This window comes from Chenopodium album, chromosome 9, assembly GCF_948465745.1.
Source record: "Chenopodium album chromosome 9, dcCheAlbu1.1, whole genome shotgun sequence".
Taxonomy (NCBI): domain Eukaryota; kingdom Viridiplantae; phylum Streptophyta; class Magnoliopsida; order Caryophyllales; family Amaranthaceae; genus Chenopodium; species Chenopodium album.
Window position 1 is genome coordinate 61,366,239 of NC_137842.1, and position 27,564 is coordinate 61,393,802.

A 27,564-nucleotide genomic window follows, 5' to 3' on the forward strand; every position below is an offset into this window, starting at 1 on the left:
CACCAATTCCAATAAGCTTGTATTTCAAAACATTTACAAAATGCATTAAGAAAAGCAAAAAAGTTAAACTTGTGAGCTTCAAAAATATAAATTAAAAATGGTTACCCTAAAAAAAGAAAAAAAAAAATGGTAGAACTTGTATTGTTTCAAAGTTTGTTTATATTTATACGGATTAGCTTTATTTTATTTTATTTTATTTTTGAGATTATATCTTTAACAAAAATTCCACTAAACTGTAAACTTAACTTGAGAACAAAGTTTGGTGCTATGATCTCCATCATTGCCACTTAGTCAAGACACCATTGATGTTAAACTATGATTGTAGTGTTAAGTACTGTATGAAGTATGATTAACAAAAAGTTGTCGCAAGATTAACAAGACATCAAACCCAAGATTTTTAGTTCAAAAGTGAGACATATGTCCCCTCAAAAAAAGGAGCACCCAAAAAAAGTCCAATTTTGCCTAATTTCTCGGCCTTTTCTATTAATTAGTGCCTAATGCAACTTTAATCAGTGGATTTTTTTTCCGTATAAAAATATCATTAGACAAAAAGCTAATTACATCTCATAAGTTAAGCAAGATATTCACCAATCTTTGCCCACAACCCGAATAAAGCAAATCCATTTTGTATTTAAAAATTATTATTTTTCTTAATTATCTCAAATACGTACAAAATGTATGGATCTAGATGTTGATGTGGCATGTAATAACGTATATTATAGTCTAGATTGAAAGAAAATTCACTATCTAATAATTTAATTAATCTCCAAAATATGAGTTAAATAATTACTTAGTAAAGTAAGTTGATATTTAATTAGCGTCTTTTTATATTTATTTGATGATTATGACAGCGGCAATCTTCTTTACCATGGCGGCTGATAGCATATCAAACTTTTAATTCAACATTTTCAAATTTAAGTAGAGTGTTATAGCGACTGTAAGAAAGATTAATAACACCTAAGCTTAACATGATCGTATTCATTAACAATGCATTAGGTATGTTTGTTTGGTATAGGTGAGGATTTTTTTTATTAACTTCAATAAAAATAAATAATTGTTATGATTGAATTGAAGAATGATATGAAATACGTAGCATATACTAATTCAAAGAGTGCTACTTGTCTAACAATGGAACAAGAATTCTAGATGTCAAAAAGAAGAGTGGAAAGTTCGAAATTTCTACTAGACTATAACTTGCTTTTTCTTAAGTTATAAAATTTCTTATTGTTATTTTGGTATGTTTACCAGCTAGCAAAAGTGTGAAACTACTCTATTCTGTGGGTGCTTTAAGAGCGGCATTGGTGAGCTTTTGGTCTGGATTTAGGAACGTTGCTAAAGATTCTTTGTAAATGACAAAGAAAAGGCAGCCCTTTTATTAGTAATTCATTATTCACAATATATGTGGTCATGTGGAGATCAAGTCCAATATGATTACATTGGAGAATGGATACCAAGGGAGCTTCCATCTAACCAAACGTCACATTACGTAAGAGTGATGCACTTAGGGTCTGTTTTGATTTACTGAACTGAATTGAACTAATTGGAGTTGAACTGAACTGAACTGAACTGAAATGAATATTTTATGAGAGTAGGAAATTATGAATTGAACTGATTGGAGCTAAATTGAACTGAAATTAAGCTGAAAAGAACATTCTATAAGTTGATTCAACTTCGTTATATGTATTGACCACTTTTATCTGAAGACCAAGGGGAGCTTCCATCTAACCAAAAGTTCATTACATTAGAGTGATGCGCTTAATTTAAGTTGATTCAACTTTGTTACATCTACTGACCACTTTTCTAAACAGCGTTCTTAGGTGGCGAATTAAAATGACATTTTGAAAAAAAAAAAACCTTTTTAATATCACTTTCCTTACTCCAACCTTGGTACAGGCCCCCTTTATAGCTATTATTGTGGCAACTACTTCTCTAATGAAAATTTCATCATACACCCAGGTGTACCATGAGCATGGTACACCCGGTCAAAATGCATGAGTTATAAAAACGCAGAAAGAACATTGTATACAAATACAAAGTACACGAGAAAAAAAAATCAAAATATTTTTATTCCTTATTCATTATTTACATTCCATATTACTTTTGATAAACAAAATTTCATTTTTTTTTTTGGTAAGAGAAAGAAATTGGGTTTATAGATCTCAAAAAAAAAAAAAAAAAAAAAAAAGAAAGAAAAAGAGAAACTATGTTAAATTTTGAATTTCAAAGTGATTTAATGTTATTTCGGAGTTGATTTTATCGTTTTGGTGAATCTGATAGATTATGTAAATAATCTTTTGTAATTATCTTGTATATATTATAGTCAAAGGGCTATCAATTAGCTTCCTGATTTGTAGCCTTTAGTTATGCCTAATTATGGGCTTATAGTTTGTATGTAATGAACTTCAGTGAAGGAGAATACTCACGGCAAATATTCACTCTATTCTTATATGGTATCACGAGTTCTAGGTTATCTTCTTTCCTAAACCTCTCTTCCGCATCTCTTTTCTCTTTTTCCTCCATGGCCGATGCTAGCAAGGTTCACCCAGCCACCGTTGTTCCTAACATCAAGGCGTGCATTCCTGTCACTCTAGATTATGCAGGTAAACAATACAACAGCTGGTCCACCTTGTTTCAACTCCATTGCCGCGCTAATTTGGTAATAGACCACATTTTACCTCCGCCAGTTGATCCTACGGCCAAGGTTTCCGCTCCGACGGAAGCCGAAAAAGCTTTCAAACAGAGACTTGATGACATAGTTCGTCAATGGATTTACGGGACAATTTCTTATGACCTTCTCACCTCCATTCTCGATCCCGATGATTCGGAAGCCGAAGCTTGGAACAGGTTGAAGAATTATTTTCTGAACAACAAGTCCGCGAGAGCTTTACAATATGATGCGCAATTTACAAACACCAGGCTAGATCAATTTGATGGTGTTAAGTCGTATTGCGCTCACCTAAAAACCCTAGCTGACAACTTGAGGAATGTTGGAGACACGGTCTCTGACAATCGAATGGCTCTCCAGCTTTTGAAAGGTCTCTCGGAGGAGTACAAGCCCTTTCGCACTTCCGTTCGTCACCTCAACCCGCTGCCCTCATTCGACACTATTCGTTCAATGCTTGAATTAGAAGAACAGGGGAATGCTACTGATCTTTCTGTTGAATCTCATGACGAGGCTCACATCACGCAATCCTCTCTGACATCTCCACCCAATGCTGAAAATTCTCATTCTTCTTCTCGGGGAAACAATCAGCGTGGTGGTGGAAATGGCCAAAAATCCGGCAAGGGTAAAGGCGGCTCCGGCAACCAGCAGCGTGGGGGTGCCTCACCGCAGCAGCAGCCTTCGCAGCGTGACTCGGCAGTGTGACTTGTCACCTCCTACCAGCCCCGCCGGGTTAAACGCGGGTGCTAATGCGGGGGCTAACTTGTTTGACGTGGATGGGCCACATATCTCTCCTACCCCTTTCGTGGTTTCCCATCCTCACCCTATGGCCACTCGTAGTCGTCATGGAATTGTCAAACCAAATCCAAAATATCAAAATCACTCTCTTCACACTTCTACCTCCATATCACCCATTCCAAAAAATCCCGTACATGCTCTACGTGACCATAATTGGAAAATTGCTATGCAGGAAGAATATGATGCTCTTATTGACAATGGTACTTGGGACTTGGTTCCACGACCTTATAATGTCAATATCATTCGATCTCTTTGGATATTTCGGCATAAAACGAAATCTGATGGCTCTTTTGAGAGACATAAGGCTCGTCTTGTTGGTGATGGGAAAACTCAAAGAGCAGGAATTGATTGTGATGAAACTTTCAGTCCGGTTGTAAAACCGGCTACTATACGGATGGTGCTTAGCATTGCTTTATCCAAGTCTTGGTCTATTCATCAATTGGACGTGAAGAATGCTTTCTTACATGGTAACTTGAATGAAACTGTGTACATGTATCAACCTCTGGGGTTCAAGGATCCGGATCGTCCTGATCATGTATGTCTCTTAAAGAAAGCTCTCTATGGTCTGAAACAGGCACCCCGGGCTTGGTATCATCGATTTGCTGATTTTGTGGCATCTATTGGCTTCGTACACAACACATCGGATACTTCTTTGTTCATTTATCGCCATGGTAATGATACTGCTTACATTCTTCTATATGTTGATGACATTGTTCTCATTGCTTCTTCAGAGTCACTTCGAAAATATGTCATTTCTCAGCTTAGCTCTGAATTTGCAATGAAAGACTTGGGTCCTTTGAGTTATTTCTTAGGTATTGCTGTCACTCGAACCAATACTGGTTTGTTTTTGTCTCAAAAGAAATATGCTCAGGACATTATAAAGAAAGCAGGTATGACAAATTGCAACCCAGCTTCCACACCTGTTGATTCCAAAGGGAAGATGAGCACTGAATCCGGCACTCCTTATGATGATCCTACTACTTATTGTTCTCTTTGTGGGGCGTTACAGTACTTGACATTCACTCGTCTGGACATTTCATATGCTGTGCAACAGGTTTGCTTATTTATGCATGCTCCTCAGGTTGCTCACATGAATGCCTTGAAACGGATTATTCGTTATATTCAAGGTACTTCAGATTATGGATTGCAGTTATACAAGTCATCCGTTAATTCTCTTGTCTCTTATACGGATACTGATTGGGGCGGGTGTCCTGACACTCGTCGGTCTACATCAGGTTATTGTGTCTTTCTTGGTGATAACCTGATTTCTTGGTCTTCTAAAAGGCAACCTACTTTGTCGAAGTCTAGTGCTGAAGCAGAGTACAGAGGGGTTGCAAATGTTGTCTCAGAATCGTGTTGGGTTCGAAACTTATTGTTAGAGCTCCGATGTTTGGTTACAAAGGCAACCGTAGTTTATTGCGACAATGTTAGTGCCATTTATCTCTCTAGTAATCCAGTCCAACATCAGCGCACTAAACATATTGAGATGGACATTCACTTCGTTCGTGAGAAAGTCCAACGAGGCGAGGTTCGTGTCCTACATGTACCATCCCGATACCAGATTGCAGACATTTTTACTAAAGGTTTGCCTAAGATTTTATTTGATGATTTTCGAGATAATCTCAGCGTTCGCAAAGCTCCCGTTTCGACTAAGGGGGTGTGATAGATTATGTAAATAATCTTTTGTAATTATCTTGTATATATTATAGTCAAAGGGCTATCAATTAGCTTCCTGATTTGTAGCCTTTAGTTATGCCTAATTATGGGCTTATAGTTTGTATATAATGAACTTCAGTGAAGGAGAATACTCACGGCAAATATTCACTCTATTCTTATAGAATCATTTATTGAAAGATCGATGTAATTGACAAATTCGTTGTTGAGATAAAAGGTATCTATTTTTATGTTTTGGTGTTATTTTCTAAGGTTGAAGATGATGTTCTTTCTATTTGATCAATGTTCTTTTATCATTTTTTTAATTGTAATGAAATATGTTTTAAGTCTGATCAATGTTCTTTTATCATTTTTTTAATTGTAATGAAATATGTTTTAAGTCTGATCAATGTTCTTTTATCATTTTTTTGTTTATTTTTAATTATTATTTTTTGGCTAATTAACACTTGACACGTGGTATTTATTTATTAAAAAAAAAAAGAACATTGAATAATACAAACAATGTTCTTTAAGGCAATATATATTAATCATGTTCTTTGGTTATAATAATACAATTTATGTTCTTTGGGTATAATAATACAAATTATGTTCTTTTTACTTATATAATATGTTCTTATATTTTGAATTTTGAATTTTTGAAAATTAAGAAAGAAACTTTGAATTATATTTGTGTAAAATTAATTTTAGATAGAGAAATTTTTTATATCTGAATATTTTCTAATTTAAATGTAATATTTTAAAATGATTTGACATTAAATTATTGATAAAACTCAATTCATAATTATCTTTTACCTTTTTGATAATAAGTATCTCATAATGTACTGTGTTCTTTATATTTCAGTGATATGTTCTTTTATAAATTCATGATGTACTTTATAATTATTTGCTATGTTCTTTCCACTTTAATCTGGGTGTACCATGCACATGGTACACTCGGGTGTACAAACCACATAATTATTTGTTATGTTCTTTCCACTTTAATCTGGGTGTACCATGCACATGGTACACCCGGGTGTACAAACCACTAATTGCTTCTCTGAGCTATGAATTCTAACTATAAATAACAGGATGGATGAATATAATTTTGTTTTAATGATTTTGCTAAAAGTTATTTAGAAATAATCACATTGTTTGGGTAATGCTTGAATAGATCATACATTTTAGTATTTTACTACACAAAATATCTTATGCGTACAACAATAATAGATCGTACATTTTACTACACAAAATATCTTATACGCACAATAAATCCTACATTATACTACACATACAATAATCGTAATAAATCTGTTACGGAGTATAAATGATTTCGTAAAATTGATGGTACGTACGTATATATTCAGGTTATGGTGATACCATAACACCACTGAATTAAGTAAAATTTTTGTAACTTGTATTCGCTCTCAACCAACTTTCCAGAAATCTTTTACTTTTAAAGTTACGAAAGGTGAAACTTAGAGAAGATAAAAATTGCCAGCAATCGTTGTGCTAAAAAAACTTTTGTATAATCTAGTTTGATCTATCAATTTTGGAGCATTAATAAAGCACACTAGGAGACAACAAATCTTTCAAGTCTAAATAAGTAGCACTTTCGTTTTTTGTGTTTGCTATAAATAAATTTTGTACAACAAAACAACACAACAGTCAGGATGGCCGAGTGGTCTAAGGCGCCAGACTCAAGTTCTGGTCTTCGAAAGAGGGCGTGGGTTCAAATCCCACTTCTGACATTTTTAGTACATTTTTAATTTTTTTTTTCCATACACCATTAAAATGCAATCGATACATTAATTAGCTAATATATTAAATAAAAATATGTAGTTACTCTGGCCAGCTAATATATAAATTAAAATATTTTTTTATAAAACATAAAGTTTCAATGTTAAAATATTATCTCAAGTGGTATTAATTTGGGAGAGCATAACAAAATCACGCGTCGATCAGTGTAATTAATGTTAATTTTTAATTTGATCCTTCTACTTTTAGCTAGGTTATCCAACGCCCCCGGACGTTCTTTAGCTTTTGCCTTTTTTAAAAGTAAGTTAATAACTTACTACGTAAATAATTTTAAGTTACGTAAAATGATACACAAAAGTTTGTTATCCAACATCACGTACGTAATACGGAGTACTTGTAATTTGTATAGTTGTAATGTTGTATATGCAAAAGGCCAAAAGGTACTTCCTGATATGGGTTTTCTCTAGAAAACTCCATTGTTTCCACCTAATATGAAGTTCAATAGAAAGGACTCGGGTTAGAAAGTTGAAAGATTAATAAATTGAGAATAATCAAGTAGTACAACTTGTATTGTACTTTACTAGCCTACTAGCATACATAACATAATGGAATTATGTTATGTCGTCAGAGTATTCTACTTTCTAATGTATATTTATAGCAAACCAAATCCTTAATAATCCAACTTTATTTCTAAAATCTTATTTGTTATTACTAATAATAACAATGACAGCAACATTATATATTTTTACTACCAAATTAGTAGATTAATTATGCTATGCTTAACTTTACAAGTATTCTCTGCACCCAACAAATTTATAAATTCAACTTTACAAGTACTATTGTGTTATTTGCAAGTATAAAAATAATTAGCTTAGTCATCTTAATTAAAGCAATATTGCTTAATTAATCCCTCTAATCCATATTTTATCAGTTTTTAGATAAGTCCTAAGGGCATTTAATTATTATAACAACTTTGAATATATATTATGATTGTTACTCCATTTCTATTTGCTTTAATTTGTTAATTAACTTAGCTATGCTTATCTGTTTTTAGGTAAGGGGGTTACAGTTTAGGTGTTTGGTGTTATTACTCATTATAGTTAAGAAAAACTGTGGCATTTTGTAACCTAAATGTCAAATGAATTGAATATAAAATAATTAATGTATGTGACGATAAGTTGTACTTAAATTATAGCATGTTGAAAATCAGTCATTCCATTGGGTAGTTTGTATAAATTTGGATGATATTTGTCTATTGTCCAGATAAGACCTAACGACTTATCCCGTGTATACAGACTATTACTTAAATACACTATTACTACTTACGATCCAGGAAACTTCGTGAAATAAATCACTTACATTTTGATACCCTTTCAATTCTATGTTACTCGCATTGATTTGACTAATGAGCACTCTTGTTTATTATTTATTTTTAAAATTATAAAAAGTTAATATAATATTTGTCGGAGCAGTATTTTGGAGATATTCTTTCAAAGGTTCCCATGTATAGATCCGCCGTCGCCATTGGCCTAAATATATACTACGAGTATGTTGAATATACTCTATAAATCTTGTTAGCTGTCAATTAACATGGGAACTTAAGCCTTTTACTAGAACTCTCTATTAGATTCCATGTTTCGCAAAGCACAAGTTGAATGTCTCGATTGAGACCTTTCCCAAATTGAAGGAGCAAATAACATAGCCAACCATATTTAAATTTCGCTTTATACTTAATTTTTCAAAGGCACAAAATAAAAGTATATAGCCATTAGTATCAAAATAGAATAACTAGCTAGCAAAAATCAAAATATGCCTAAATTAAAAGAAAATTAGGAGGAATTGAAAGTACTACTGCACCAACTAGCTTAGTACAACTATAGCCACAACTTATAATATAATAATAATTCAAATCATATAAATAATTCTCAAAACTTATGCACTAAGGAATAATATTGCTCGTGCAACGTTACATTTAATAATAATACTTTTATTATTGTAAACAATGTCATACATTTTCCATTAAATACATAGTATATTTATCATTTTGTCTTAATAAAAAAATAAAACCCTAATTTAAACTATTGTAACACTTCCTACAAAAACGTAGCTTAATAAGCTTTACCTTTTTATTACAACTTATATAATTTTAAAAAAAACAAATATTTTTAATTGTATTTTTGTTGCTTGAGCTGAGAATAGAACTTGGTGATAAAAGCCTCAGCAGCCTGATCCACATGTTTGTCCTCCTCCGAATTATGCACCGGAAACGGCGAATCCGTTACCCTTAGCTGCCGGACCCTAGGGCTACGTCCAAACCCTAGACGACTAGTAAAACCCGGTGAAGGGGCCGAAACTTGTTCATTGTGTAACATCATATCGACCATGTTGCTAACATCCTCTAGGTTAACATTTTCACCATCTTCTTGATAATAAGGAGAAGGCATGTATAAGGGATTTTTTACATTTTTATTTTGGTGACGGTTGATTTTCTTTAACTTGTTGGTGAAGTAATGGCGGTATAGAGGGGTGTCACTACAACTAAACTCGTACACACGAGTGGTGTCGTCGTTAGGGTTGTTGTTGGGTGTAGCTAACCCGACTTTGGAGATGTAATCATCGTCGTGGTGGTGGTGGTGGTGGTGGAGCATTAGGTTTGCAAGGTTTTTACTAGCAAGCTTGCCGCGCTTCATCATCAAGTTGAGATCCATGAGTAATTTCTTTATGCATAAACCTTTCTTTATCATGAAGATAGCCACCTTCACTATTTTCCATAATTTCTTTGATAAATTTGAAATATTTGGCTCCATTTTTAAGCTTTAAGGTATGTAATTGTTTTGTTTTTGTATTTTTTTTTTTGTGTGAATGTAAAAGGCAAGAGAGTGTACGTGTGGTTTTTTTAGGAGGGAAAAATATAATTGAGAAGACAAGGCTTTGATTTTGTTATGAGAATTGAAAGGAAATGAGGTGAGTCCTATATATAGCCCAAAAAAGGAAGAAAAAATATTGACAAATAAAAAGGAAGAAAAAAAAGGTTGATTTGAAAGAGTTAGTAAAGTTATAGTTGGTAATATAATATTAGAAAATATATTGTAGTGCATTTACTTTAGATGAGAGTGGGTGTGCGCATGAAATTTCAAGTTTGCTTAACTGTACCAAAAAAATTTGCTTTTCTATTTCTTACTTTGTTGAATTTATTGTATAATTTGGACTTGTTACATCAAATTATTGGTGTTGAAATAGATGCGTGTGGTACACACTCTAAGAGATAGTAATAAAGTTGTTAGATTTCCTAGCTAGTTGGGTTGGGTACGGTAAGGAAGCCCAATGTTAACGTAAGGAGAAAGATGGCCCATTAAGATTAAGGAAAGAACTACTCGATCGTTCCAAAATACCTCCGTTAACTGTTATATGCAACTTTGAGGTATTATTTGTGAGATATAAAATATTTCAAAGTTGCACATAATATTTAACGAAGGTAGTACTTCGTAAATAATTACACATTTTGTGTCAGTGCAATATTATAATCATGACAATTTTAATTATCAAAAAGTATATTTATATAAAGTAGATATTAAAAAACTATACATTGAGACGATTCAAATAAGTGTTCACCTGCCTATATTTAATCTTAAGTATAAAGGATAAATTGAGGTCAGAATAATGTATGTAAATAGTGCAAAATTTAAATTGGGGGAAATACTTTGGAATTGAATGAGCATTTACTTTTATGAATGTTGATATGAGTTTGAATTATTAGTCCTACAACTTGTATACTCTCCCATTTTCTTTTAAAAAGGCATCAATTGGGATTAAAAATTGGGTCGGGTAAGTTCAAATAAGGTTTGGTTAACTTTTGGGTCAGGTCAAATGGGGGTGAACTTCACTTCAAGTTGGGTCACTTCGGGTTTTAGGAGCAAATCGGGTGATGGTTGGGTATTTCGGTACGGGTATGTAATCCGAATTGGATTTGTTTTGTTGGCTCTAAATGCGTCTGCTCAATTAATTTGGAGCAATTTGAATGTTTAAAGTTATTTCGAGAGTATTTCTTAGTTCTCAGCTACAGATGGTGGAACATGCCATTTATGGATGACAATTAAAGATAAAGAGACACCCTATACTCTTAAGCATATGCATGTAGCCATGTAGGTGGTAAGATTAGACCTTGAACTTGTGACCTTAAAGTTACAAGATGAGTTCCTTACTATCTCCACAAAATGTTTCGTATTTAGCTTACTTATAGATTGTGTACATAAAAGAGCATGTCAAATGATAGTTGTACTACACATCAAAAATAAGTTGGCAATACATATACTACATTTTTGTTAGCCAGCTCACAAGATAAGGGAGCAGATGGATTACAAATTTACAATATTTACAAAAGTTCTTAAATTAACTCGTTTCTAGAATAAAGCTTACAACTACATTACTTTGCTTATCTCTCAGGGACTCTCACTTACTATATATGGCAGCAGCACAATCAAATAGTATTCAATCTTCATCTATAGTTTAAACAAAAGTAAATTAATTAGTATATTTTAAGTTAAATTGGTCAATGTAAAATTGTTAATGTATGCCAAAGAAAACTTTCCTTTAGATGATCAATGTTACTTAAGTTGGTTACGTTGTATAGTTTGTGAGTAGTTTCTATGAGCTGTTGGCACCTTTCTTTTTATTTATTTATTTATTTCTGTTTAGGAAGAAGCCCTTTCTAGAAAGCAATTCCTTGCAAAAGAGTTGATATATGCTATGTATATAATTGTAATATACATGACAAACTTAAAGTCAAGCTAAGGTTATACATTTAATTTTATTTAAAATGTAATCTAGGTACCCAAACTAAGGAACTAAGCACTAATTATATTATGAGGATTACATTCATGCATGTTGTATGGCTACTCTTTCTGTGTACACGTGGCATCATGACACATATATATGTCATGTACTCCATCCGTGTTTAAATATTTGCTCTAATTTTTCATGCGCGAAGTTTTAGGAAAAATTGGGGAAAGTAATAAAATATGAAAGTAGTGGGGTTGGTAAAAGAATAAAAAATTGTAAAAACCAAAAGTAGTGGAGAGAATTGAAGGAAAGAGAATATGGAATTAATATTGTTGGGTTCACTTGGTGAAAGAAATTAATTAAATATTATAAAAGATTTTCAAATAAGAAAATGAAGCAAGTATTTAAAAACGATCGAAAAAGAAAAGTGGAACAAGTATTTAAAAACGGAGAGAGTATATAATATGACGATAATTATATTAAATACACCTTGTTACATCTCCGACATGCCAAATAACATTTTCTTTCAGTAATTACACATCTTAATGCAAAACAATATATATATATATATATATATATATATATATATATATATATATATATCGGATAACCGGATGGAGTTTGGGTCGGGTCTATTCAGGTCGGGTCTGTTCGGGTCGGATATGTTCGGATCAAAATTATCCTTTTAACTCGGATCGGGTCAAATTCGGGTCGGGTCAAATTCGGGTCATGGTCTATCGAGTCTGGGTCGGATACGGGTTGGGTCAACTTCAGATCGATTCACTTTCGATTCGGATATATTTGGATCGGGTTTAAAACGAGTTTAGCCGGGTAACTTCGGGTCGGATGAACTTGGGTCGGGTTAATTTCGGTTCGGATGATTTCGGTTCGGTCAATTTCGGTTCAATTCCTTTTTGTGTTTGGCTGGATTTTGGTCGAGTTGACCAATTTCATATCCAAATAAGGTTATTTTTAAACTAAAGATATTGTTTAGTTTTTACCTTATTATTGGGTCAATATGATTATTAATTACGAAGCACGAAGTTTTAGTTTTCTCATTTGATCAAGTTATGTGTAATTGAGATTGAATAATTATCGATGACTTATCATACCTATATAAGTGAGAAGTGAGACCGAGCGAGTGATATATTGACGAACAATATATCCTTTAAAACTTTATTTATTTTGCTTTCATAATTGTTTCTTATAGGTTGCATCAGACTAGTAGTAATGTGATTCATATTGATATAATTGGTTGTAGGTGTTAGAGAAAAGAATTATTAGTTCATAAAATATAACAGAATGGGAGGGAATTCATTAAAAATGACAATAGGCTTTAGGCAACATTTAACTAGAGCTTTACAAGCAAATCAATTAACTCCCGCTTAATGTTTAGGTTTATTAGATCTTGTGGCATTTATTAAAGCTTAGAAAGTAAATTAATATAATTGATATGTACATGAAGTAAACTTAAGACTCCGGATTATTTCTTTGTAGTCAAAAAGTTAACTTATTAATAACTAGTAAATATATAGTATAAGAACTTGAATAAAAAAAGTAAATAATTAATTATGATTGGGTTAAATTCGGATCGGGTAAAAATCAAATCGAGTTAAAATCGGATCGGGTTAATATCAGTTCGGGTCAAAACAGATCGGATTAGATCGGTTATTTTTTGGGTCAATTTCGGATCGGGTTGAGCTCGGGTCGGGTCAAATCAGTTCGGTTTGAGTTCAGGTCGGGTCAAATCGGATTCGGGTTGAGTTCAGGTCGGATCAAATCGGTGCCGGGTTAAGTTCAGATCGGGTCAAGTTCGAATTCGGGTTGAGTTCAGTTCGGTTACAGATCGGGTTTGGGTCTTGAATTTCTCGGATCAAATCGGATCGGTTACAGTTCGAAACGGATAATTTTTTTCGGGTCGGTTCGGTTTTGACACCTATATATATATATATATATATATATATATATATATATATATATATATATGGCAATCCTGACCCAGACCTGATGAATCGACCCGAAATTGACCCGAGAACGGTGACCCGAAGTTGACCCGATACCCAAAGTGACCCGACCTTTAACTTGAATTAATTGACCCAAATAGACTCGAAACCTAAAGTGACCCGAACCAAAATTATCTAATACCTTAAATGACCAGAATCTATTTAAGCTAAAGACTTAACCTGAGCAAACCGAAATAGAAAAAAACCGCAATCAATAAACTGACTTAATTTTTTTTTTTTTATTAATTTGTAATGTGTAACTCTGTAAGTAATTTACATATTTTGAGCATTACTTTTCTCGATTTCTACGGCCTTTTATCTTTATAAGTTATTAAAAAGTCGTAAAAAGATTGAAATTTAACGACTATTCTACGGAGTTTGTCCATAAGATTAAAAAAATTAACTAATGGCCTGTTTTGATTGACTGAACTGAGCTGAGCTAAAGTGAACTGAATATTTTATGAGAGAAGGAAATTAAGAATTGAACTGAACTGAATTTAATTTAATTTATTGGAACTGAACTGAAAATAATTTGAAGAGAATAGACCCTAAAGCTCGAAATAAAAGTCACAATTCTCACAAGTCTAGAAAAAAAAAAAAGTACAATAATAATGCTAACATAACATAATGTTCAATACCAAATGAAGTTACAAAGTAATCTAAAGTCAAACAATTACTGTATTCCATGAAAAAAGTAGCCTTAATAAATATAATGAGTTTCTTATAAATATATATACAAAGTTGAATTTAACCCAATGCATCGACCTGAATATGACCCGACCCGAAGTTGACTCGAAAATTGGACCTGAAGATTGACCAGGCCCGAACTGACCCGACCCGAACTGATTCGACTCGAACTTAACTCGACCCGAAATTTTGTCCGGAAACCCGACCCGATTATCATCAGTTGACCCAAAATCAACCCAAAACCCGAACTAACCCGACCCGGTAACTTTTTAACCCGAACTTGACCCGACCTGAAATAACCCGACTCATACCCAACCCGAATGACTCATTTAATTTGCCAGGTCTCATTAGCTAGATTTCACAAGTAGCGAACTAAGGCCATACATTTTGATTTTAAAGTGTATAATTAGGTGTTAAGTTAGATATATAGTTCATATTAGATAACGGTACTAGGTTAAATTCCTTGCCGTGTAATCAACTTTTTTTAAAAAAAGGTGTCTAGGACGAAGTAAGGTTTGAGGAACATTCTTAAAAAATTATAAATTCTATGGCGTACTAAAATTAAGTGATGATATTATTGAGATATATGAATTAATTAAGTATCCCTACCTTATAAAAAGTAGAAAGTTGCTCTTATCAATAGTGCACGGACTTTTATACCCTTTAAAATGTTATTTTACCTTTGTACCCCTATTTACCCTTCAAAATGTGTTTTACCTTTGTACCCCTATTTGTAATTTTGTACTCCAACAGTCCAACTTTAAATTGTTCTTACCCGTTTATATTTCCGTACACATTTGAGCTTTCTCTCCTCCTTTCCATGACTCCATCTTTTGAAAGCTTTTAACTTTCTCTTTCCACACTATATATATATATATATATATATATATATATATATATATATATATATATATATATATATATATATATATATATATATAGATGAACTCAATGATTAATATTGTTAGCCTCTGTAGTGGATTAGGAACTGGTCATTTCGGTTTCATCATTGATGATTCTTTCTCTATTTCGTATTGTACCACCACAATTAAGTAATGCTAATATCAACACTGCAAAAATAAACAAACAACAATTCTAACATTTGTTCCTTTTCTGCATTATCATTGAAAAACCTAAGCATTATATTCTACTGTAACTCTACCTAGTATTCCAATTAAAAGAATCACCATATACAAATAAAAAAAATAAAGATTTTTTTTCAATATACGAGATATTTCACACGTAACATTCAACTTAGGACGACTACAAAAAAACAATGCCTAAGCAATATAAATATATTCCTTTTACCGGTCTTTTATTCCTCCATGTGAAGTGCAAATACAAGACAAATAAGTTGCAAAGGCTAGCCATTCCGCACGCAACGCGCGCATTAGCTGCCCTAGTATCTTTTAAAAGTAGTGTACATAGCTACATGCACGTATAAAGCTACTCCTCGATCATTTACAAACTTTAAGCTTCGTGGATTCGTGGTGTACTTAATCCTTAAGCATTTAACCCATCAAAATCCATCAAAGTTGAGTATCTTTTTGAGCTAAGATTTTGACAAGTGGCAATTTAATCATAAAAAGTTGAGCAACTGCTTTTATTTATTGACGAATCCTAAGAGAGTAAATGATAAGTTATGTAAAGATACATACAATATCTAGTAACGTATATGATTGATATATATATGCTCTTGCTTTTGAAGTTTGATAGATATATGGATAGCAATGTCGTATAAATGTATAATATACTTCAATCATGAATATACTGTCACATATATAAGAATTATGATGGAAAATGTGCACTTTGATACTTTAGTTTTTAGGGTTCCCACCATAATAATGTACCAACTTTGAAGAAATAATTAAAATTATTGGTGAAGTAGACCGTTGGATTAGATTGAGGTGTGTGGTAGCAAGAAGAGATTCAAAGCTTTGCTTTTTTGCTATCTATTTGATGGGTTTTGAGATAACTTATAGTAGTGTTGGAAAATCGTTTTTTTTTTTTTTTTTTTTTTTTTTTATTTTTTTTTTATTTTTTTTTTTATATATTTTATTTTTTTTATAATTTGGAAAATACTAAGTTTTATGATATTATAATTATTAGTAACAGTTTATCTTTTTTTTTTTTTATTTATTTTTATTTCAAATTCTAAGTTTTATGATATTAAAATTATTATTACTACATCCGTTTTTTAAGTTGACACGTTTTGACTTTAACACTATTTACACACCCCCTTTTGGGAAAAATATAGTCAACTGGAACCTTGTTAGATTCGTCACAATGTATATTTTCAAAATATCATTTTTTTATAAATTTTGGTTGCCGGTAATTAAAGATATTAATGATTTAATTTGTGCATTGACAAACGTGACTAAAGAAACGTGTCAACTAAAAAGAAACGGATGAAGTATAATTTTGTCAACAATTACCTTTTAAATGACCACTTTTAAAAACAACTACATTATCATATATTTTTTTTCTCAACTGCTATTTGTCGCTCCCATTTTACCAGGTAACGCTCCCTTTTTGACTCGAATGGACAACTATGCCCTTTATGCAATTTGTGTTATAAAAAGGACCTTGTTCCCCATTTGGACACATTACATGAAACGGTCCCCTCACTTCACGACCTTGCTGTCCCGAGCCTCCCAAAATCGGTCCCCACGACCTTGCAACCAAATCGGTCCCACGACCACCTAAATTTTATATTTTAAAAAATCGTGAAATTTTACGACAGGTCTTGGGTCATGGACGGCGAGTGGAACATATATACGCCGGAGAATGCGTCGGATCATTCTGTAAGTTTTTTTTTATTTTTTATTTTTTATTTTTTATTTTTTATTTTTTATTTTCGGCAATTAGGACATCCGCCTAAAATTTCCGGATGTCCTAGGTACATCCGCCTAAAATTTCCGGATGTACCATGGAACATCCGGAAATTTCAAGCGGAAGTTGGGATCCGCCTGAAAAATCCGGATGTTCCATGGTACATCAGGAAATTTTAGGCGGATGTACCAAGGGACATCCGGAAATTTTAGGCGGATGTCCCTGTTCATATTTTTTTTTTTTAAATGTTAAGTACGTTTATTTAATTTTTTTTTTTTTTATGTTAATTAAGTTTTTTTTTTTTATGTTTTTTTTTCGTGGTCTTGTGATTATTGTTGTGATTTAGTATTTGATAATTAATGTAATTTATTTGTATTAATATGATTATTAGTAATATGATTATTTTTTGTTACATTATTATTATTATTATTTATATTATTATTATTATTGAAATTATTATTATTATTATTATTATTATTATTATTATTATTATTATTATTATTATTATTATCATCGTAGTTGTTGTTGTTGTTGTTGTTGATATTATTGTTGTTGTTGTAGTTGATATTATTATTGTTGTTGTTGTTGTTATTTTTATTGTTGTTGATATTGTTATTATTAATTAGTAGAAATATAATTTTAATATTATTATTATTATTATTTATTAATTAATGTTATGGTCTTATAAATTGTTTTGTAGTTGTTGTTATAATTTTTTATTATCATTAATATTGTTATTGTTTTGTATTTGTTGTTATTATTATTATTATTGTTGTTATTATTATTATTATTATTATTATTATTATTATTATTATTATTATTATTATTATTATTATTATTAGTATTAGTATTAGTATTGTTATTATTATTATTATAATTATTATTATTATTATTATTATTGTTTTTATTATTATTATTTTGACATAAACCATGTTTTGTTTAATTTGTATAGGATATGGAATCTGAGGAAGGCGGTGATGGTGTGAATTATAGTGGGAATTTTGTCACCGATACGTTTTTTCCTACATTTGACGATGCAGTTACATGGGCTGATGGTGTTTCCATAAAATTGGGATTTATATTGGTGAAATCGTCTTATAACAAAACCAGAGATGGTCGGCCGTATCGGTATTTGCGATGTGATCGGTCACGAAGGAGCAAGCCGAGAGATTTGGAGAACGCGATACGGAAGGACACCAAAACCAAAGCTAATGGTTGTCCATTCTACATCAAGATATATTATGATGTCAGCAACGACAGTTGGAAGATCATTGCGAAAAATGATCACACCGGGATACATAACCACCCAATGATTGTGTACCCAGAGGGTCACCGTAAAGTGAGCGGATTGAGTCCGGGTGAAAAACAGGTTGTGCGGGACATGACAAAGTCCAAGGTTGCTCCCCGTAACATCATGTCCACTATTGCCGAGCAATTCACTACTACAAAAAAGGGCAAAGAGACCCGTTAAAATATGCATAAGAGACCTCATTTGGACGGGTCTCTATCTCAGGGGTCTCTTTGATAAAGAGACTCGTCAATAGAAGGGGTCTGTTTAGTAGAACAACGAGACCCGTTGTTAGAGATAAGGGGTATGTTAGGTAAAGCATGAAATTAATATTTTAGAAGGTAAACAAACCCGTTATCTGAGATAGGGGGTCTCTTTAGTGGTATCAGTGAAACCTGTTATGTTAAATAACGGGTCTCTTTGTTGTATTTTTGAAAAATAAAAAAAAATTAGGAAAAAATTGCTTTTCATATAACTACGATTCACATTTGAAATTTGAAAGCATTTGAAATTTGTATTTTTATTAGGAATTCAAATTGGCGGAAAATTTCTAAAGTAACTTCTAGAGTTCAAGACCAAACAAAATACCATTGGACTAAATAGAATTCATAATATACAATCAAAATCAACAAAAAAAGTAAATAAAACTATATAAAAAAAATTAAAATCCAATACATAAAATAAATAAAAATACAATACACAAAAATAAAATAAAAATACAAAACTCTATAAATGATAACTTCAGGTTCGTGATCTTCAAGATGATAACTTGTAGAAATCTTTACCTGTAACCACAAATATGTAAAACCAAACAAAAATTAATCTCGAATAAAATAAATCAGAAACTTTGTCAAAAAAAAAAAATCAGAAAAATTATACCAACATAATTAAAAAAAAAAATTAAAACAAAGAAAATTACGGAAAACTTAACCAAAAAAACCAAAAAAGTAATTTAAAACATATGAAAAACAAACAAAAACAAAGATCTAAAAATTGAAAAGAAAAATTCATAACTGATGAAATATGGGTTGTAAACTAAAAATTTGGTTAAATGGCAATCTTTAAACACAATAAGAAAAAATAAAAACGAAACTTGTAAAAATAATTTAAACTAATTTCAAAAACGAGCAAAAAGAATGATTGACCGGAAAAACTAAAAAGATAAATCTTAAAAACGAAAAAAAAAAATCTAGCACTTAAATCTGAAGAACTAAAAACACGATATTGAAAATGAAAATAAAAGAAATACATCAACATATCAGATCTGGCTATCATTAAAGAAGAAAAAAACTAAAATAATATTAAAAAAAGTGAACAAAAAATCAATTAAACTAGATCTAACACTACAGAAGATCTAAGGGAAAGAATTGTAAAAAAAACGTTAAAAAAAAAAGGGAATAAATCTAAATGAAAAATCTATTATCATAAGTAATGAAGAATTGTAGTATAAACAAAATTTTAAAAACAAAGGTTATAATCAATTATAAGATAGTCAGATTTGTTTTAAAGACAACGAAAAAAATGAAGATCTGCATTTAAAAAAAAAAAAAAAAAAAAAAAACTCGCCTTGACAGTTTCGAAGGAGGAGAACGAAGCATGAAGCGATTATTTAAGCTTTGATTGATGGTGATGAAATTACATGAGGAGGAGTGGAAGCGACCATCGACGCTAAGAAGGAGGCCGGCGGAAGCAGCAATTTATGCTCAAGAGAAAAAAAAATAGAGGAGAGAGAAAGAGAAAAGGAAAGAGGCGTGAATAATGGAGGATGAATAGTGATGGAAAATTTGGAATATGAAGATAAAGAAATAGGGTTTTGCTATCAATCTTAAGTGGTGGGCCCTTACACATATAAGAGACCCGTTAAGTCAATTAAGGGTCTTTATTTTTTTTTCCCTCCATCTTTTGGTGGGCCCTTTGATATATAAGAGACCCGTTATCTCTAATATCAGATCTATTATATTAAAGAGAGCCGTTGAATTAATTAACGGGTCTTTTATTATAGGTTCCTTTGACCATTTTTGTAGTAGTGATTTCCTGATGATCATCCAAACATCCGACACATTTACAATTGCTGAAATGACTTTAGGATGGAGATGTCCGAAGGAAGAGGAGTTGTTCAGCAATTTCTTCATCTGGCGAGAGAGAGTAAATACATTTACTGGGTCACGAACGATGATCACAACGTTTTGCAACATGCATTTATGGTGCACCCGATCATGGTCAACATACTCCGCACATACCCACATGCCATAGGTATGGATTCTACTTACAAGACCAATCGATATAACATGCCTTTCTTTGAGATAGTAGGCGTGACACCGACAAACCAGAATTTTCTAGTTGGATATGTTTTCATGCGCGACGAGTGCACGGCTAGCTATCGGTGGGTGTTGCAGAGATTAAGGGAGTTGATTGGGTTTGATAAAGAGCCATCTGTATTTATTTCAGACCGTGATCTTGGGTTATGTGCGGCTTTGAGAGAAGTCTTTCCAGGGACGTCACATTTACTCTGTCTATGGCACATCAACGGAGATGTGGAGGCTAAGGTGACGAAGATGTTAGGAAACAAGAGGGTTGGTGTCAGTTTTAGAGCTGGGAGATGGTTCAAAATCGTGAATGCAACAACACAGGCGGAGTATGATCGTGCTCTAGCTGCCATGCAAGTGAGGTGGGGAAAATATCCGGAAGTGATTCAGTATGTTCAGAGAACATGGCTTTGTCATAAGGAGAAATTTGTGAAATTTTGGACGAACCAGGTTCTTCACTTTGGTAACACCACCAACTGCAGAGTTGAGAGCCAACATTCAGCAGTGAAAACTTGGTTTGAATCATCCACAGGTTAGTTGTATTATTTTATTAGTTGTTCTCGTTGTTACGTAATTGTAATTGTATTAATTGTAATTGTATTAGAATTTACTAATTAGAATCATTGGCAGGTGCTTTGGATACTGTATGGGCCCGAGTCCATTGTCATATTGGTAATCGCATCATACAAATTCATAATGACTTGGAGGCATCAAGGTCTAAAATTGGTCAGATGTACAGACAGTTGCCACTGTCACGTATAAATGGCAAAGTGTCTCAACATTGCTTGAAAGTTCTGGATAACGAGACGAAAAGGATGCAGGATTTGAGTTACCAGGTCCATGAACGGTGTGGATGTGCTATGCGTGTGACCCATGGTCTTCCATGTGCTTGCCAGATACATGATTCGATAGTTGCACAGATAGGATTGTATAGCAGCCAAATTCATTCTTTCTGGAAGACACTGGTTATTGGTGATGGTGTTAACATTCCTGAATTGGTAAATGATTCGACCGAGGAGGCTGCACATTTTCGGTCCCTAATCGATGAAGTCATGGAAAGTGACCCGGCCGTACGTCGAAATGTAACGCGAATCATTGAAGAGGAGCTACATCCAGATCATTCACACCTTGAAGAACCACATATCAACCTTAACACTCGTGGTAGACCGAAGAAAAATAACACCAGGCGTGATCCTAGCTATTTCGAGCATGTGAACCGTCAACACACTCGACGTGGTGGTGACCCAGAACCAGGTAATACTAAAATTCTATATGTAATATTAAAATATGTAAACTTAATACTTGTAGCTTTACTAATAATTTATCTTTTAATGTTGTGTTGTAGATCCAAGTGACATTAGTGAATGCAGGTATTTGAACTTGCTTCCAGCCCCAATGTTGCCGTACATTTTGTCTTGGAAGGATGTCATTGGTGATGGGAACTGTGGCTTTCGTTGTGTCGCCTACTTCTTTGGCGATCAAAATTAGTGGTTTGACGCTCGAGAAACAATAGCGAACGAGATCGCTGGTTATCCTGATTTGTACGAACGGATTTACGGGCTTGGGAGACTTTGGATGAACGTAGAGCATATTCAATGGGATGGTGGGGCTGTCGGGGAGCGGCATTGGATGGTTACAATTCAAGATTTATTTCCTATTGCTACGTGGTTCAACGCAAGGGTGATTTGTCTCGGAGTAGGCCTAGTACCAACTTGCTACTACCCATGCATCACAGTCTTACCGCTGAGGGCACGCAACGGGGTTCGGTCACCGACTCGAGAGTTTGTGATTGCTAAAGTTGGCGGATCACATTTCATCCGTCTTGACCTTGTACCTGATTCACCACTCCCGCCGATCGCCGGTTGGTGGACGGAACACCACGAGGATAATGTCAATGGATGGGATCAAGCATATCAATTGAGAAGGGACATGTGGGATGCATTAGTTAGGTAGTTTGTAATGTACATTCACTAACTTTGAACATTTGTAAGAAAATTAGAATTATGAAATTAATTTTAAATGTATTTGCTTTTAATCTAACATGATATGCAACAAAACATCAAATATAAAAAAAAAAAAATAAGTGTCCAGTTTATACATTACATTTAAAAACAAAAAATAAAAATAAGTTCATAACATAATTAAAACCACTAACAGAACATCTAATCTAAATAATCTAAAGTCCCATTTTTGACTTCCAATCAAATACAAGCTGCTCAGTCATTGTTCGAGTCTCACTCGACATTTCAGGATACTCAGCCAGTGCTCTTTGGTGAATCTCCATGGACCGACCCATCCACTACAAATCAAACAGTAACATATTATAAACACAAAAATTCATATAAGTCATTGTTAATATAATAATAAGCATAAATACTTACGTAATCAGTGTTAGTCCGCTCAGGCAGGTTGCTTGTAACTCCTGCACCTGGAGATACCCGCGGGTGAGAAAACCTGTACAGCCACTGCATGTAACCGGGCGCAACCGAAGGAGCTGCAGCACTAAGCCTGGGGAGGGCACCTAAAACAACACTCTGAGATACCCAAGCGACAAACCTGTTCCACATCACAGCTGTCATCTCAGTCGGGAAGTCTACCCGATACATCTTCAAGTTAGTCGGCCTCTTGGCCTTCTCTGGCCTGATGATCTCGCGGGGAATGCCTTGCACGAAACCAAGCTGGCGCACCACTCTATCAGGCATGTACGGCTCAATGATGTTACGGTACTGGATGCAGCCAATGAATAAAGTGGGGGGCACTCGTAATGCAGGATCAGCTCCGTACGGTAGCCAGTTCACCTCACGGTCAGTAAGCGCATCAATCCTAGTACGAAAAGCTAACAGGCGCTCCAGGTTCTTGCTAGGACATCCCGCTCCTACATCCCAAGCAGACGCACGAGGCATTTGAAGGTTCCGGGTCAAGGTACCCTGCTGTGGCCGAAAGCACGGAAAGTACTCGTAAATCCACGCTTGCAGAAGCGTGAGACAACCAGCAATCGAATCAGCACCTTTCCGTGATGCCGTGCCCAGTTGCCGATACAAGTAGGCCAGTGCAGCTGTTCCCCAAGCATACTCGTTAAAAGGGACATCCGTGTGACATAGCTCGTGAAGGAAGGAAGGATGCGTACGGTTACCACTCTTGTCTACAAACAGTGTACCTCCAAGCACTAACCACAAGTATGCATCAAGCTGCTCACTAAAATCCCGGTCGACCGCCAATGTCGACTCAAAAATCTTATCAGTCAACACCCCACTACCCTGCCAAATGGTCTTTGTGCCGCAAACCTCAGACAGATCATCTGGAGTCATATCCATGGTGACCGAGCACGCGTCCCGTAACACGTCCGTGCTAGGAGTAGTGGACACCATATTACCTGCAACCCGTAACCCAAGTATGTTGTACACGTCGTGCAGCAAGATCGTAATCTCCCCAAATGGCATGTGAAAGGTGTTCGTATCTGGCTGCCACCTCTCAACAAAAGCATAAATCAACGGCCAATCAAGTCTCTTAAACATCAGGCCGGGCAAGTGAGACAACCAACTAGCACCAATCGCCGCGAGGTCCTCCACAGATTGACAACCTCGCCAAGTGAACAAGTCAGAACATAACTTTATCCTACTCAAACAGCGCAAAACACTACGCTCCTGCTCCATCCAGATATACCGTGCCACGTGAACGCCAAAACTAGGGATAACTGACCCATCCTCAGGCCCACCCGGCATCGGTTCCTGCACTTACCATGCCTCTGCAGAGCTGGAAGTAGGATGACTCGATCCACTACCAACAAATCTCCCAAACTGACCCCTATATACCATATGGAAATCCTTAGGGTCCTGTTCTTCATCCCGGTCACCAGCATGACTAGCCGAACATTCGTCTTCCTTGTCAGATATGGGTGCTCCACTTGCAGAGTACAAGGGCAGACTACTACCAGACTGTTGGTCTCCCGACCAACCACTAGTAGACCTGTACTGCTGCTGCTCGAGCTGAAGCGGTGCAGATCGAGATGTCTGTCTCCTAACAGACGCATTCATACGTCGTGATATTGCATGTCGAGCACCAGAACCCTCGATCTACATAAAATAAGAAAATAATCCGATTTTAGTAATAATAATAATAATAATAATAATAATAATAATAATAATAATAATAATAATAATAATAATAATAATAATAATAATAATAATAATAATAATAACAACAATAACAACAAATAAACTTAACAACAACAACAATAACCATAATAACAATAACAACAACAACAACAACAACAACAACAACAACAACAACAACAACAACAACAACAACAACAACAACAACAACAACAAATACAAATTAACAACAACAAATAAACTTAACAACAACAACAATAACCATAATAACAACAATAACAACAACAACAACAACAACAACAACAAATACAAATTAACAACAACAACAATAACCATAATAACAATAATAATAACACTAATATCAACAACTATAATACTAATCATAATTAAAAATATTAATAATAGTACTACTAATAACAATAATAATAATATTATTATAACAACAACAACAAAAAATAAATTAAACAACAACAATAACCATAAAAACCCTAATATCAAATTAGTTTAATAATAATACTAATCATATTTTTAAAAATAATAACACTACAAAATATGCTAACCATAATAATAACAATAATAATAATAATAATAATATCAACAATAATAATAATAATACTAACCATAACACTTCAAAATAACAACAAAAATAACAAAATCTTAAAAAAAAAAAAAAAAAAAACAACAACAATAACCTTAATAATAATAATAAAAACCTAATATCAACAAAATAATAAAAATTATCATATTTTTAAAAATAAAAACATTACAAAATATACTAACAACAATAATAACAACAACAACAATAATAATATCAACAATAATAATAACAATAATAATAATAATCACCATAACACTTCAAAATAACAAAATCCGAAAAAAAAATTAAAATTAACAATTAAAAACAACAAAACCATATTATTAACGGGCAAAAAAAAAAAACAAAAAAAATAAAATAAAATTGGAACATCCGCTTTCCGGATCCTCCATGGAACATCCGGATTTTCTGGGCGGATGTCACTTCCGCCTAAAAAATCCGGATGTTCCATGGAGGATCCGGAAATTCCAGGCGGATCCTCCATGGAACTTCTGGATTTTTTGGGCGGAAGTTCCTGGATCCGTAATTAAAAAAAAAAAAATTACCTCGTCGCCACCGTCGTCGCCGCCGCCGTCGCCTCCGCCAGCGCCGCCGTCGCCTCCGCCAGCGCCGCCGAACCTCCTCCCTCCGAATTTCAGCCTAATCCGCCTCGAATCACCCATTTTTTTTTTTGTGTTTTTGATGATTGATGTTTTTTTTAAAAATGAAGAAAAATTTTTGAATTTTTTTTTAAAAATTTTTTAGAGTGTTTTAGAGAGTTAGAGAGTAAGAGAGTTAGTGAGAGAAGTAAGAAAGTGAGAAATGTTGGTCGGGAAGGAAAAAACCGTATTTATATATTAGGGGTAAAATTGGAATTTCAATACAAAAAGGGAGCGTTACCCGGTAAAATGGGAGCGACGAATAACAACACCCTTTTTTTTTTAAAAAAAACTACAATAAAAAACAGATACTTTGGATAGCACTACTACATTTAGTTTTTCTGACAAAAATTTCCATTTTAGGGGGCCTATTTTTTAAAATTTCCCTCCAAAATCCATATTAAATGACAACATTACTCTACATTTACCCTAAATTTAGTAATATACTTAGCTTCAATTGCCCCAAATCCACCAAAATTATAAAACGAGGGATACCCAGTTAATTCCCCAGATAAACAAAATTTGTTTATCTGGGGGTATAATTGTCTTTTCAAGTACCAGTGGAGGGGTATATGCGCCTTTTCATGTACTAGTTGAGGGGTACATGTGTAATTTTCTCACCAAACAGTAAAAGTAAAAAGCAAAGAGTAACGAGACAGCTCACCAAAAGTATTGAATAAATGACCCTGCTTTTTCAATATATTTACAAAAACTCCATCAGATTAACAAAAATTCGTTTATCTGGCAGATTAACTTGTATTTTCCCTTATAAAACCATAAATTTAACTTTTTGACCATAAACCTTAATTTAGAATTCAATTGAGAAATTAAATCAACTACAATGCGATATTAAAGACAATATACCTGTAATAATTGTGTTCAGCTACCAAATTTCCTTGTTTTCTCTATCGTAATTGATTGAAATTTTATAAAAGTTTGCTCCCTGAACCGGAGATTCTTGTTGGAAAATAAAATGTGGTAAGGCTTCTTACAGTTTTGTGTTTTGTGATTTTTTTAAAATTCAAAAGATTGTTGTTATAAAAAAATAGTCGTTTAAATGATAGTTATTGGCAATATATCCTCATAAATATTATATATAAATAATCACAAGGTTTAATTAAAGTAGCAATCAAGTGCAACACCCATGCTACACACTAGTTGTTAATTAATTAGATTCTACCTACTTTTAATATTTATTTTGGATAAGTTAAATCACCCCTTGGCTCTAGGTAGTCAATATAAGTTTTTCTTTGAGAGTAGGGATAGATAAAGTGGTTAGAGCTTCCCTCTCGATTTTAGGATATCTAGGAATCGATTTTGACCCAACCCTTTTGAATATTTCTCTAATTTTTATTATTAAATTAAAAGTAGATAAATTAGTATCTAAGGGATGTGTTGGAGCTGCATAACATTATTCCATTGCTTTTCACTAAGTTGAACTTAAACTTAACCTATT

General features: G+C 33.5%; 2 protein-coding genes and 1 non-coding gene across 3 annotated transcripts; 2 read left to right on the forward strand and 1 right to left on the reverse strand.

The window, feature by feature from the left end:
* Positions 1-2,518: 2,518 nt before the first annotated feature.
* LOC145557861 (uncharacterized) lies at positions 2,519-3,367 on the forward strand. Its single transcript, XM_081619041.1, has one exon. It carries the CDS (start codon positions 2,519-2,521, stop codon positions 3,365-3,367), a length of 849 nt encoding a protein of 282 aa, XP_081475167.1.
* A 3,410-nt stretch (positions 3,368-6,777) lies between these two features.
* Positions 6,778-6,861, forward strand: TRNAL-CAA (transfer RNA leucine (anticodon CAA)). The gene has a single exon. It is a non-coding gene; the product is annotated as a tRNA-Leu (tRNA).
* A 2,172-nt stretch (positions 6,862-9,033) lies between these two features.
* On the reverse strand, positions 9,034-9,675 carry LOC145557862 (uncharacterized). The gene has a single exon (XM_081619042.1). It carries the CDS (start codon positions 9,673-9,675, stop codon positions 9,034-9,036), a length of 642 nt encoding a protein of 213 aa, XP_081475168.1.
* Positions 9,676-27,564: the final 17,889 nt, after the last annotated feature.